Raw genomic sequence first — 13649 nt, 5'->3', positions numbered from 1 at the left:
GTCTGGACAGATCACAAGAACCTCCAATATCTTTGTAATGCTAAACATCTAAACCCTTGCCAAGCCTGCTGGGCGTTATTCTTCACCAGATTCGAGTTCAAGATTGCCTATCGTCCAGGTTCCAAGAACGACAGAGTGGATGCTCTATCTTGTATTCACACCTTCGATGAAAATATCGAGCAGACAGACCCTATCCTTGATTCCGGTATCTTTGTTAGTCCCATCCAGTGAATTCCTGATGAAACTCATGCCAGTGCTCCCGAGAATCCTCCTCCGGGTTGTCCTCCAGGTTGTCAGTATGTTCCACGTAATCAACGAACACAACTCATCCAGAATGCTCATTCCTCTGTTGGCACTGGTCATCCAGGGGCCAATCAAACCCTCTCACTTCTGAAAGATCACTTCTGGTGGCCAAGTAGGGCAGGAGACACCAGAAGGTTCGTGAGCAGATGTACGGATTGTGCCATCTCGAAGACTCCTCGCCATCTCCCATCTGGCAAGCTTCTTCCTCTGCCCATTCCCAATCACCCTTGGTCAAATCTAGGGGTGGATTTTATCACTGCTCTTCCTCCATCCCAAGGTAACACTTGCATCCTGGTCATTGTGGATCGTTTTTCTAAATCATGTCATCTTGTTCCCCTCAAGGGATTACCCACTGCCATGGAAACTGCTGAAATCCTTTTCAACCACGTCTTCAGATACTTTGCAATTCCTGAGGACATAGTATCCGACAGAGAACCGCAGTTCATTTCCAGAATCTGGAGAGCGTTCATGAAACTCCTAGATGTGACTGTGATGCTGGGTACACACCACGAGATAATCGGGCTGATTTTCTCCCCTTCCGACAATCCTAGGTAATGTCCCGATTATCTTGATGGTTCTACAGATTATCTTATGAGATTTTCCTCCTCGGGATACCATCCTCAAACCAATGGGCAGACAGAAAGGAAGGTACAGGAAGTTGGCCGTTTCCTCAGAACCTTCTGCCATAACCACCAAAACTCCTGGAGCCAGCATCTAGCATCGGCCGAGTATGCACAAAACTCCCTTCGTCAGCAAGCCACAGGTCTTACTCCATTTCAGTGTGTATTCGGCTACCAACCACCCATGTTCTTATGGTCGGGGTAACCGTCGGAGGTACCATCAGTAAATCACTGGTTCCAGGAGAGTGAGAGGGTCTGGGATTCAGCTCATCACCATCTTCAAGGGGCCATACGGAGACAGAAACAACATGTAGATCCACCACTCCAGGCCATCATCCAGGTCAGAAGGTATGGCTATCCACCAAGAACATCACGTTACGTCTACCTTGCAAGAAGCTGATTCCCATGTACATTGGCCCCTTTGAAATCATCAAGGAGATCAATCCGGTAGCATTTCAACTCAAACTTGCAGATCACTACCACATTCACCCAGTATTCAATATATCTCAACTCAAGCCATATCACTCACCTGTTTCTCTCCATTCCACAGAGCCTGGTGATAGCGACATACCTCCTTTGCCTTCGGTGGTGGACGATGGCAGAGTCTTCACAGTTGGAGAGATCATTGACGCCTGGCGCTAAGGTGGTGTATTGGAATACCTGGTAGTTTGGGAGGGCTACGGCCCAGAGGAACGATCTTGGGTTCCTAGAGGTGACATACTGGACCCTGAACTACTCACCAACTTCCACAGCACTCATCCTGAGAAACCTGCACCACACAGCATGGGGAGTCATCGGCCCTCAGGAGCGGTCCGTGGAGAGGGGGGTACTGTCACGGAATCACCAGGCTCCACCTACACACAGCCACAATGATTGCAATCACCAGAGTTCTAATCATCACCAGCTGTCACCCATTTCACCTGCATCAGTTATAAGGACCCTCCACACACACACTCATCATCAAGTCTCATCTTAGACTCACCTTATGTCTCTCCCAGTTTGTTCCCTACCTGAAGTTTCCTTACCTGCTGTTCCTCTCCTCACCCAAGTCTCCATTCTCCAGTCTCCAGCTCCTTGTCCACAGTTTCCTGTTCCGTCTTCTCCTCCAAGTCTTGTGGATTCGCCCTGTAAAGAAAAACTACATCACCATTCTCCGTTATCATACTGTTATGTTTAATAAAGCTTGCCTTTTATCATACTTACTATCTCTCTGGTCTGTGTATCCTGACAGCTAGGCACCATCACACGCAATACAATAGGCAAATGTTAATATAATCATTTCTTAATTCCATGCTTTTTCTTAATTAAAAATAAATATTATTATAGCCCTATCCATTTCTGATAATTCCACGTTGCTATGGTATGCTAAGTTTATGCATTTAACTCGTGGCCATGAGAAAAATATGTTGTTCCCTCAACATAGGATCCAAAGGCCATGACTTTACATCGTGTGGCCATGACATAAGAATGTTGCTACCTTAAAAACGACTTATCACATTCCCATGAGTTAATATGACGTTCCCACAAATTAATATCTCGTGGCCACAAGTTAATATGTCATGGCCACGACAAAACTAAGTGACATTTTTTTTTTTTTTTTTTGTAAAAAGTGTATAGGGTTCCTAAGGTATGTAATAGTGTAAACATATTTTTTTTTCTGCGCAACAATAATTTAATCTCTGTTGACTCAATAAGTGCAATTCACCTTTATTCCTCAAGGTGTCAGTGTCTGATACACAAAAATGATGTGACGATTTACTGCAGAGCAAGTACTGAACATAATCAACTATTAGTGTCACTGTCACTTGATGGAGGATTTGGTGAAGAAGCTGTCAGCGATCAAAATATTGATTTGAAGATGTTGAAATCGATATTGAGAATATGGTTGAGATTGCAAATATGAGCCAGATGCTTAATTTACTGCGGAAGTGAGCTCTGACAATGACAGTGATGACATAAAGCAAACACAATCATTACAAGTTCCAAAAGGTAAAGAAATATGCTTTATTTTATTCTTTTGTAATTGTTATTAAAATAGCAGGAGAGTTTTATATTATTTCAGCAGTTAGAAATCCATCCGTGTCAGATATAGATCCGGGTCGCTAAAGACCCGAATGTGTCATAATGGTTGGCAAAATTCATGCTTTTAAAAGGTTAAGTAAGGAAACACAGGAGCATCCTTGTGCATCCTGAATTAATTTTTAAAACACCTCATGTATGCATATATTCTCTCCTATATTTTCAGTATATAAAAATATTGTATTTAATTTTTATACTTTTTTTTCTGTATAGTATTTGTATTTTATTTTGATACATTTAAACTGAGGTGTTTTGTAGCAATGTCAAACATTATGAAGACCATAAAGTGCAGAAAGTAATTGAGATTTTTTCCTTCTTTTTATCTGTATGTCCTCGGTCTTAAGGTATGCAGTGTTCTGCCATGTTTTTGGCAAATTTATTGAACAGAAAAAAAGGTAATTTTCACTTGAAATTATCATTGGTAGGCTATATACTTTTCTGCAAATTTTCTTTTTTTGTCAATTGCTTACTGTTTTAACAAGGCTGGCTAATGCAATTGTTGTTGGTGGCTTTTGTGTTTAAGTTTGTCTTTGAAATGTCAATCTTTGATTCTTTACTTGTCTTCTTTGTTACTATAATTTGATTGTAACCTTAGGCACTGTAACATATTATGTCCTATTCACTATGAAACTGTGTTTCTTAAAGGCAAGAGTCGCACTGAAGCCCAGATTTAAAATTCATGGCCCACTGTTATATAAATTGTTTAAAACATAATAAAATGCAAAATCATTGGCTCAAATGACTCAACCTAAAGTTGTTCTGTTTAATTTCTCCAAGTTTGAATTTATTCATTCATCATGGTAATGATGCCATAGGATTCATACATCAACAGGACAGGGACCTAACTTGGCAAGAGCTAACTTCAAAGTCCAAAGACAACTCTGTAAGTAATGTGAAATGTTGGGCCATCTGTTCTGCTAATGGAGCTGTCAGGCCTGCCGATGAAACATAAGCTAGTGAAAGGAAATGTTTCAGTCTTTAATGGCGGTTTCTTGTCAGTCTACTGTATAAATATATCAGGAAAACACTTAAAACTGTTATACAACAGTGTTTATTTCAGTGTCAGAAATTGGATTTTTACTATTATTATTATATATTATTATTGTTAAGGACAACATTATTGCCTCGGCTGGTCCCCAACAGACATTCTACTGACTATAGGTAACTTTGCAAGTACATGTCAACTTATTTTACCACCCCTAACCTAACAGTCTACTAATACTCTGAGAGTTAGTTGACATGTAGTTGCAAATTAATGAGAGTTAGTTGACAAGTAGTTGCAAAGTTTATATTTAGTAGACTATCAAAACAAAGTGTAACCTCAGGGATACATCCATCTGCACAGCCATTCTGTGGATAGTATTGGGTGCACTTTGCAGAAAGAAGACATGCACATATTAATGTAATTAACACTAATGTAATGTCTCACTACTAATTATAATGTAATGTCTCACTACTCTACCAGTAACTGGAGCACCAGCACCACAACAAAACACAGTTTGTTAGACACATACTGAAATTGCGTTGGTAAATTGGCACTCTCCAAGAGTTGGAGCCCTAGGTGGTCAACCTATGTCCCCAAATGGGTTGTCTGGCCCTGATGGCTGCATAAAACATGCAGTACAGAGCACATATTGACTACTTGTTTAATGCTTTTGGAGCTTGACAGCAGTTGTGTAACTAACAGACCTCATGGACATCTCACAATATCTTTAGATACTTACATTTATAGCTGTTAATTTTATCCACAGCTAACACCTATTCAAATTTTAATTTATACAGTATAAACATTAGTCTACACATTACTCTAAAACTTACTGAAATATTACTAATTTCAAACAATACATAAAACATTTCAGTTTTCATGATGGTTATAGACAAAGCAGTAGCTTTAATTTCACCAAAGTGATTGCTCAATAAAAAAAAAAATAAAAAAAACCCTCATAAATCACATTTTCAAGTCATTTCAAGTTCGAATGTGAAAAGTGTAATTGGGTTACTGAAAAAATATACAACAGTCCTATGTTATTTTCTGTACAGTAATCAGCTCAGCATTGTGTGTATAATGACGGAACTTTAATTTTTGGGTGAACTATCCTATCAGTTGAAATGGTTCCCATCTTTGCTATTGCCATATTAGTGAGGCAGAATAAGGAAAAGTGGGGCAAACATCCAAATAATAAGTGAAACAAGGAGGTGACACGGCAAACGAGGGTGTGGAAAAAATGTAAGTGTGACCTGGTGTAATGCTAAAGTCCACAGAAGACGAAGATGATGATAGTAATCCAAGGTTTATTAAATAACAACTGACAAGAGTGCCAACATGCGAGACAGTGTGTCAAACACAAACAATACCGGACAATGAACAGAATGAAGGCAGGAACTTAAATACACTGTGATGATTAAGTAAAAGATGAACAGCTGCGATGATAGTGTTAGTGTGGCAGGAAGCTAGAATAAAGGTAACACATGTCATGAATGAAAACAAACTGAAAGTCCATGACTGTGACTTAACATAACTGTGACTGTTGGAGTTTGGGTCCTGTTGGAGTTTGGGTTCCTTGCCGCTGTTGCCTTTGGCTTGCTCATTTGGGGACACTTGACACTTGATATTCACACTTGATGTTTTTGATCTGCCTGCATTGACACCATTTTATGCGAACTGAACTGAGCTGGATGATGACATTACTATTTTCTTCAGTGCTGATATATAGATAAATTAACTAAATTAATAACTATTGATTTTTACAACGGAATGAATCAATACTGAATTTACTTAGACTGGACAATGACACCATTTTCTTTAAAGGATTAGTCCACTTTCAAATGTTTTTTTTTACAACAGAATGAATCAATACTGAATTTACTTAAGCTGGACAATGACACCATTTTCTTTAAAGGATTAGTCCACTTTCAAATAAAAATTTCCTGATAATGTACTCATCCCCATGTCATCCACGATGTCCATGTCCTTCTTTCTTCAGTTAAGGTTTTAAGAAATTAAGGTTTTTGATGAAAACATTCCAGGATTATTCTCCTTATAGTGGACTTCAATTGGCCCCAAACGGTTGAAGGTCAAAATTTCAGTTTCAGTGCAGCTTCAAAGGGCTTTAAACGATACCAGATGAGGAATAAGGGTCTTATCTAGCGAAACGATCGGTCATTTTCTAAAAAAATAAAATAAAAAATTATATACGTTTTAATCATAGACGCTCGTCTTGAACTAGCTCTCTTCTTCTTCTCTGTTAGAATTCAATGTAGACGCTGCTAAGTGTATTACTGCCCTCCACAGGTCAAAGTTTGAACTAAATTGTCATATACAATACGCTAGTGCAAGTATATAACAATTAGTTCAAACTTTGACCTGTGGACGGCAGTAATACACTTAGCAGCATCTACACTGCCGGAATTCTAATAGAGAAGAAGAAGAAGAGAGCTAGTTTAAGATCGCTAGATAAGACCCTTATTCCTCGTTTGGTATCGTTTAAAGTCCTTTGAAGCTGCACTGAAACTGTAATTTTGACCTTCAACCGTTTGGGGCCAATTGAAGTCCACTATAAGGAGAATAATGCTGGAATGTTTTCATCAAAAACCTTAATTTCTTTTCGACTAAAGAAAGAAGGACATGGACATCTTGGATGACATGGGGGTGAGTAAATTATCAGGAAATATTATTTGAAAGTGAACTAATCCTTTAAGAGCTGCTGTGCAGCCAAAATTATTTACCACTTATCACTGTAAAGCTGCTTTGACTTAATCTGCATTGTAAAAGGTGCTATATAAATAAAGGTGACTTGACCTGACAGTACACCCCCCTCTGGCAAGGTGTGACCTCACACCGTAACAGAAGAGGGAGGGATGGAGGAAGTTTTGGAGGGTGATATAGATGAGGCGAAGGGATGGTTGCAGGATGCGGGGAATGGATGGTGATGGCAGGACGTGGCAAAGGGATGGTGATGGCAGGAAGACGATTCCCTGGTGGCAATGGTGGAGATGGTCCACTAGCACAGACCCAGAGCTTGCCAGTACAGACAGCCCACGGCGGAGTAGAGGGAGGGAGGAGCCAAGATGAAATGGAGGCTGACGACAACTGGGGGACGATGGATCCATAGGCGCAGACGGAGAGCCGATGGAATTGAGCGATATCGCTGGCACTGCTGACCAAGGCGATGCCGCAGCAACGAATGTTGAAGGCAGAGCTGGAGTATCCGAGGGCTGAGGTGGAGCCAGTGTGATGGAGGACAGAGGTGACACCAAGGGGAAGGAGGAACCTGCTGCAGCGGTAGAGATGGAGGGACAGAGGGCAGCGGATGGCCCGCAAGTCTGTGGCGGAAGTGGTGTGACGACTGACCAAGGGGGAGCCGGCAGGATGTCAAGCCAAGATGGAGCGAAGAGATCCGAGGTCGGAGGCGGAGACACAGCATCCTCACCCACAGACGCTGATTGTGGTAGCACGACCTGCAGCTTGATGTCATAGCAGGGCTTCGACACAGACGGCGCAGGGCTGAAAACATCCGACAGAGGTGGAGCTGGAGGACTGGCTGAGCTTTGAGGTGATGGCGACAACAGAAATCTTGACAGAATAAAGGTAAATATAATACAGTCCATGCAGACGATGAAAATAGGACATAGTTCATGGTGCTGTCTAGAAACAGCGATGATGAAGGTACCGAGTGGGATAGGGTGGGAGTCGTTAGCTCCTCACTCAAGTTTATCAGCCAGTCCTCATTGTCCATAGTCACTTCTCCCTTGTCCACTGATGTTGTGGGCTCACACCCCTGGTCAGACTCATAGTGGAGCTCCACTTCCAGAGCGAGGGTTGTCCTCTTTCTCTCTGGCATTGGCTGACGTGTCACGGCGAATGGTAGCTCTCTGTCTGCGTGGGGTTCATACGAGTACTTCGCGGTCGATAGAGGTTATTCAGGCTCTGGGTCTGGTCGTGTTCTGGACTGGGACAAGACGCACTCCAGACACCGGATAATAGCTTCTTTCCAGCTCAGTCCAGTGGTGCCTGGGAGGTCCACGGGGCGATGGTAATTAGCCCCGATCCAGAACAGTGACTTCAGGGTCTCGTTGTCATAAGGGCAGTTGACAGCGAGACGGTAAAACTCAGAAAAGGACAAAAAAGCCGCAAGCTTTGCTGTGTAATCCATGGGTCCGGCATTCTGTAACGCTTAAATCCACAGAAGACGAAGATGATGATAATAATCCAAGGTTTATTAAATAACAACTAACAAGAGAGCTAACATGCGAGACAGTTAGTCAAACAAAAACAATACCAGACAATGAACAGAATGAAGGCAGGAACTTAAATACACCGTGATGATTAACTAAAAGGCAAACAGCTGTGATGATAGTGTTAGTGTTTATGGTGACCGTTGAGGGGTGGGAAACTAGAACAAAGGGAACACTTCTCTTGAATGAAAACAAACTATCTTAACATAACTGTGACACCTATAAAGTAAAAAAATAATAATAATAATAATAATGATGCATTATTTACATTATTATTTAATGCATTATTTTATGTATTATTAACTGTTGGTAATAATCAGACAAATCAACACATTGTTTTTTCAGATGGGAATTATATTTATGGTATGTATTTAATAGTACCTATGCAGAATGATTTTAAATGATTTATATAAATTTATAATAATAATAATAATAATGACTGAATTAATTGCTGACATTTGTGTAAAAAACTGGAGCTCAGATGATCAAATTTTAGTAACATGTACAGTGGGTATGGAAAGTATTCAGACCCCCTTAAATTTTTCACTCTTTGTTATATTGCAGCCATTTGCTAAATTCATTTAAGGTCTTTTTTTTTTTCCTTATTAATGTACACACAGCACCCCATATTGACAGAAAAACACAGAATTGTTGACATTTTTGCAGATTTATTAAAAAAAAAAAACTGAAATATCACATGGTCCTAAGTATTCAGACCCTTTGCTCAGTATTTAGTAGAAGCACCCTTTTGATCTAATACAGCCATGAGTCTTTTTGGGAAAGATGCAACAAGTTTTTCACACCTGGATTTGGGGATCCTCTGCCATTCCTCCTTGCAGATCCTCTCCAGTTCTGTCAGGTTGGATGGTAAATGTTGGTGGACAGCCATTTTTAGGTCTCTCCAGAGATGCTCAATTGGGTTTAAGTCAGGGCTCTGGCTGGGCCATTCAAGAACAGTCACGGAGTTGTTGTGAAGCCACTCCTTCGTTATTTTAGCTGTGTGCTTAGGGTCATTGTCTTGTTGGAAGGTAAACCTTCGGCCCAGTCTGAGGTCCTGAGCACTCTGGAGAAGGTTTTCGTCCAGGATATCCCTGTACTTGGTCGCATTCATCTTTCCCTCGATTGCAACCAGTCGTCCTGTCCCTGCAGCTGAAAAACACCCCCACAGCATGATGCTGCCACCACCATGCTTCACTGTTGGGACTGTATTGGACAGGTGATGAGCAGTGCCTGGTTTTCTCCACACATACCGCTTAGAATTAAGGCCAAAAAGTTCTATCTTGGTCTCATCAGACCAGAGAATCTTATTTCTCACCATCTTGGAGTCCTTCAGGTGTTTTTTCATGTGTCTTGCACTGAGGAGAGGCTTCCGTCGGGCCACTCTGCCATAAAGCCCCGACTGGTGGAGGGCTGCAGTGATGGTTGACTTTCTACAACTTTCTCCCATCTCCCGACTGCATCTCTGGAGCTCAGCCACAGTGATCTTTGGGTTCTTCTTTACCTTCTCCCCCGATAGCTCTAGGAAGGGTTGTGGTCGTCCCAAACGTCTTCCATTTAAGGATTATGGAGACCACTGTGCTCTTAGGAACCTTAAGTGCAGCAGAAGTTTTTTTGTAACCTTGGCCAGATCTGTGCCTTGCCACAATTCTGTCTCTGACCTCTTCAGGCAGTTCCTTTGACCTCATGATTCTCATTTGCTCTGACATGCACTGTGAGCTGTAAGGTCTTATATAGACAGGTGTGTGGCTTTCCTAATCAAGTCCAACCAGTATAATCAAACACAGCTGGACTCAAATGAAGGTGTAGAACCATCTCAAGGATGATCAGAAGAAATGGACTGCACCTGAGTTAAATATATGAGTGTCACAGCAAAGGGTCTGAATACTTAGGACCATGTGATATTTCAGTTTTTCTTTTTTAATAAATCTGCAAAAATGTCAACAATTCTGTGTTTTTCTGTCAATATGGGGTGCTGTGTGTACATTAATGAGGAAAAAAATGAACTTAAATGATTTTAGCAAATGGCTGCAATATAACAAAGAGTGAAAAATTTAAGGGGGTCTGAATACTTTCCGTACCCACTGTATATGTAACATTTGGCTTCCAAAATATAGTGAAAATGAACATGCAGATATGTTTGTCTGAGAGCAGAGTTCTGTTCACACTCTGACGAGACACAGTTTGCTCAACATCAGCATAATCAAATGCAATCAAACATTAGCCACACAGGCTGGGTAAATACCTGTCATCATACCTGAGTGCTAGATAACATTTACAAATGTGACAGCAAACTAGCACAACACTGGTAAGGGAGCACACAGAATACAAACTCATTCTGGCACTGAACAGGAAAGGTTAATAATAATAATAATAATAATAATAATAATTATTATTATTATTATTATCAACAACTCTATTCTAAACTCTTAAATATCTTTTAATGTTTCTAGTAAGAGTCAACCTAGTTTGCTCATGTGAAGTGCTCTTTGTCTTTGTCTTGTGAACACACGCTTTTAGCTAATAGCTATTTTGCAGCACTTGTCCCTGGTTAGTATGGAACTAATAAATCATCTGAAAAGTAAATAAATAAATAAATAAATAAATAAATAAGGTTCTGAAAGTGATTCCCACGATTTTTTTTCCTCTGCGTCGCAGAGGTGGGAGCAAGCCACACATGTACAAGTAATTAATAAGTAAGTCCAAAGTCCCTACCATCAAGTCTCGAGTCAAATCTCGAGTCGCAGTGCTCACGCAACCAAGCAAGTCAAGTCACATTACCATATAACAGCAACAAATATAAATTATACAGTATTTGCCACAATCTACTGATTTATTTTTCCCTCAGAAATGATGAACTTTTTAAATTATATATTGCACATTATACACTATCTGGCCAAACAAACAAATAAATAAAAAGTCACCACCTGGATTTAACTAAGCAAATAAGTAAGGACCTTCCATTGTATAGGCCTAATCACTGCAGTGATTAATATGTTTCAGCTGGAAACAAGTTATTTAACCCTAAATGATGCAGTGAGAAGTGGAAAATATGTTACTCTGTTTTAGAAGGGTCAAATTATTGGCTTGAACCAAGCAAAGAAAACAACTAAGGAGATTGCAGAAACTACTAAAATTGGAAAAGAAAAAGAACTGTCCAAAGTATTATTAAAACCTGGAAGGATAGTAGTGAACCATTATCCTTGAGGAAGAAATATGGTTGGAAAAAAAAAAAAAAAAAACTTGAATGATCATGATTGGAGATCACTTAAACATTTGGTGGGATCCAATTGTAAAAAAAAAAAAAAAAAAAAAAAAAATCAACTGTAGAACTCGCATACACAGTGCAAAGAGAACTCAAGGGATTGGGACTAAACTGCTGTGTAGCATTAAGGAAACCACTTATCATTGAGGCTAATCAGTGAAAAAAGGCTTTAATTTGCTAGAGAGCATAAAGATTGGACTGTGGAACAAAGGAAAAAGGTCATGTGATCTGATGAGTGCAGATTTACCCTGTTCCAGAGTGATTGGTGCATCAGGGTAAGAACAGAGGCGGATGAAGTGATGCACCTATTATGCCCATCAAGTATCGAGTCAAATCTCGAGTCGCAGTGCTCACACAACCAAGCAAGTCAAGTCACATTACCATATAACAGCAACAAATATAAATTTTACAGTATTTGCCACAACCTACTAATTTATTTTTCCCTCAGAAACCTCAGAACTTTTTAAATTATATATTGCACATTATACACTATCTGGCGAAACAAACAAACAAACAAACAAATAAATAAATAAATAAAAAGTCACCACCTGGATTTAACTAAGTAAATAAGTAAGGACCTTCCATTGTATAGGCCTAATCACTGCAGTGATTAATATGTTTCAGCTGGAAACAAGTTATTTAACCCTAACTGATGCAGTGAGAAGTGGAAAATATAAGCAGTGTGGGGCACTGGCATATCCCAAGATGAAAATGCCAGGATTCAGTGGGCTCAAATTGTGAAAATCATAATCTGGTCCAACAGAATATTAGAGTGTGTGCCAGGGAGTGTATATTGTGGTGTGAAGCAGGGCTGGGCGGAGAGCCGTGGGATTTACTTATCTGTAATAGTCCTAATAACCACGTTTAGCCTCTTTCTAACCATACTAATATTTATTCACCTCCCTTCCTTCTAAATGGAACATGTCCCAGAAGGCCTAGTTACAACAGTTTTTACCATCATGAAATCCTAAATCTCAGCCTCAGACAGCATACCTACAAACTTCTAAGATTAAATCGTTGAAATAGCCTTTGTTAGCTGTATTGCCTGCCATGTGGCCAAATTATGTGTGAAGCTTCCTGAACATAAGGATGCACTAATTATAAGGACAAATACAGGATAGAAAAGCTTTTAATAGACATTGATCAACTCTGTAGCATATGGTGCATTGAGTGGTAGACTATTTGTGAAATGAAAATTTACCTTATAGTGTTGTCCATGCGGGACACAGTTAGGAACGCAGCCAGGTTAGCAGTGTAAGATGAACACACAATCAATGTGAACAACCACCAACTGCCCATAACTATCCTCAATGCCACAGACCCCACCACGGAATCTCCACCTGTGACAAGCAAAACAAAAAAGGATGTCAGTCTTTAGGGATGTGTAAATGTATTTTGAAATGCAAAAAAATTAAATAATACATTTAAAAAAAGTAAAAAAATTGTTGTCTTTTCCCCCCATAATCCTTTTATCAAAGTTTTTACATAACCTTGGTTCTATACTTATAAAATTGAGGCGTACCACAACAATTAGATAGCAGCAGATGTCTAACAAAGGGTATTAAAATATTATCATATGGTATCATTGACGTGAATAATCTATGAAACATGAGCACAGTTTCACATTATTAACCTTAGTAAATGGAGTAAGCCAAAAATGCTACCATTATTAACATGCCATCAGACTTGCTAATTCCTCATGTTTAAGACTGTGCAAACTGCTGCAAAAGATGTATTGTGTTTTGTACAATCTATTGTCAATTTCATATGGTGGCAATCTACAGAAATACGAGATAGAAACAGCCCAGATTTAATAACTAGCTGTTAGGCTTAAAAGGGTTTGGTATGCAGTAGGCTATGCCAAGAATTAATAGAGGCAGCTGGGGGTTTAGCATGCTAGTTGCTGAGGTAGCCACTTATTCCATTTTGTCTCTTGGATAAGAACCAGTGTATCCTATGCCTTATTCAGAACTATTCAAAACTTTACACTGTTTTGGTGCACTTAACACTTCTGTTTTTTATTCAATAAATGTACATAAAAATGAGTCATTAAATTGACAGCAAGAAAATAAAAAAAATTAAAATAAAGGTAAACTATTCCTTGAATATTTGCAAACACTAAATATTTTAAGCTGGTAAACAATGCTTGC

The 13649-nt window shown here is 39.6% G+C and overlaps 1 protein-coding gene across 3 annotated transcripts in view; it reads right to left on the bottom strand.

Moving 5' to 3' along the window:
• grid1b (glutamate receptor, ionotropic, delta 1b) overlaps positions 1-13649 on the bottom strand; it is a 451695-nt gene that overhangs the window by 19559 nt on the left and 418487 nt on the right. For all 3 annotated transcript variants that reach the window (XM_051913594.1, XM_051913592.1, XM_051913593.1), the window contains exon 12: positions 12701-12839. In XM_051913594.1, coding sequence (XP_051769554.1) covers positions 12701-12839 — 139 coding nt within the window. The remainder of the gene's footprint in view (positions 1-12700; positions 12840-13649) is intronic.

Source organism: Ctenopharyngodon idella, chromosome 12 (assembly GCF_019924925.1).
Source record: "Ctenopharyngodon idella isolate HZGC_01 chromosome 12, HZGC01, whole genome shotgun sequence".
Classification (NCBI taxonomy): domain Eukaryota; kingdom Metazoa; phylum Chordata; class Actinopteri; order Cypriniformes; family Xenocyprididae; genus Ctenopharyngodon; species Ctenopharyngodon idella.
Note: the sequence above shows the minus strand (reverse complement) of the source record. Positions and strands in the feature narration are given on the sequence as shown.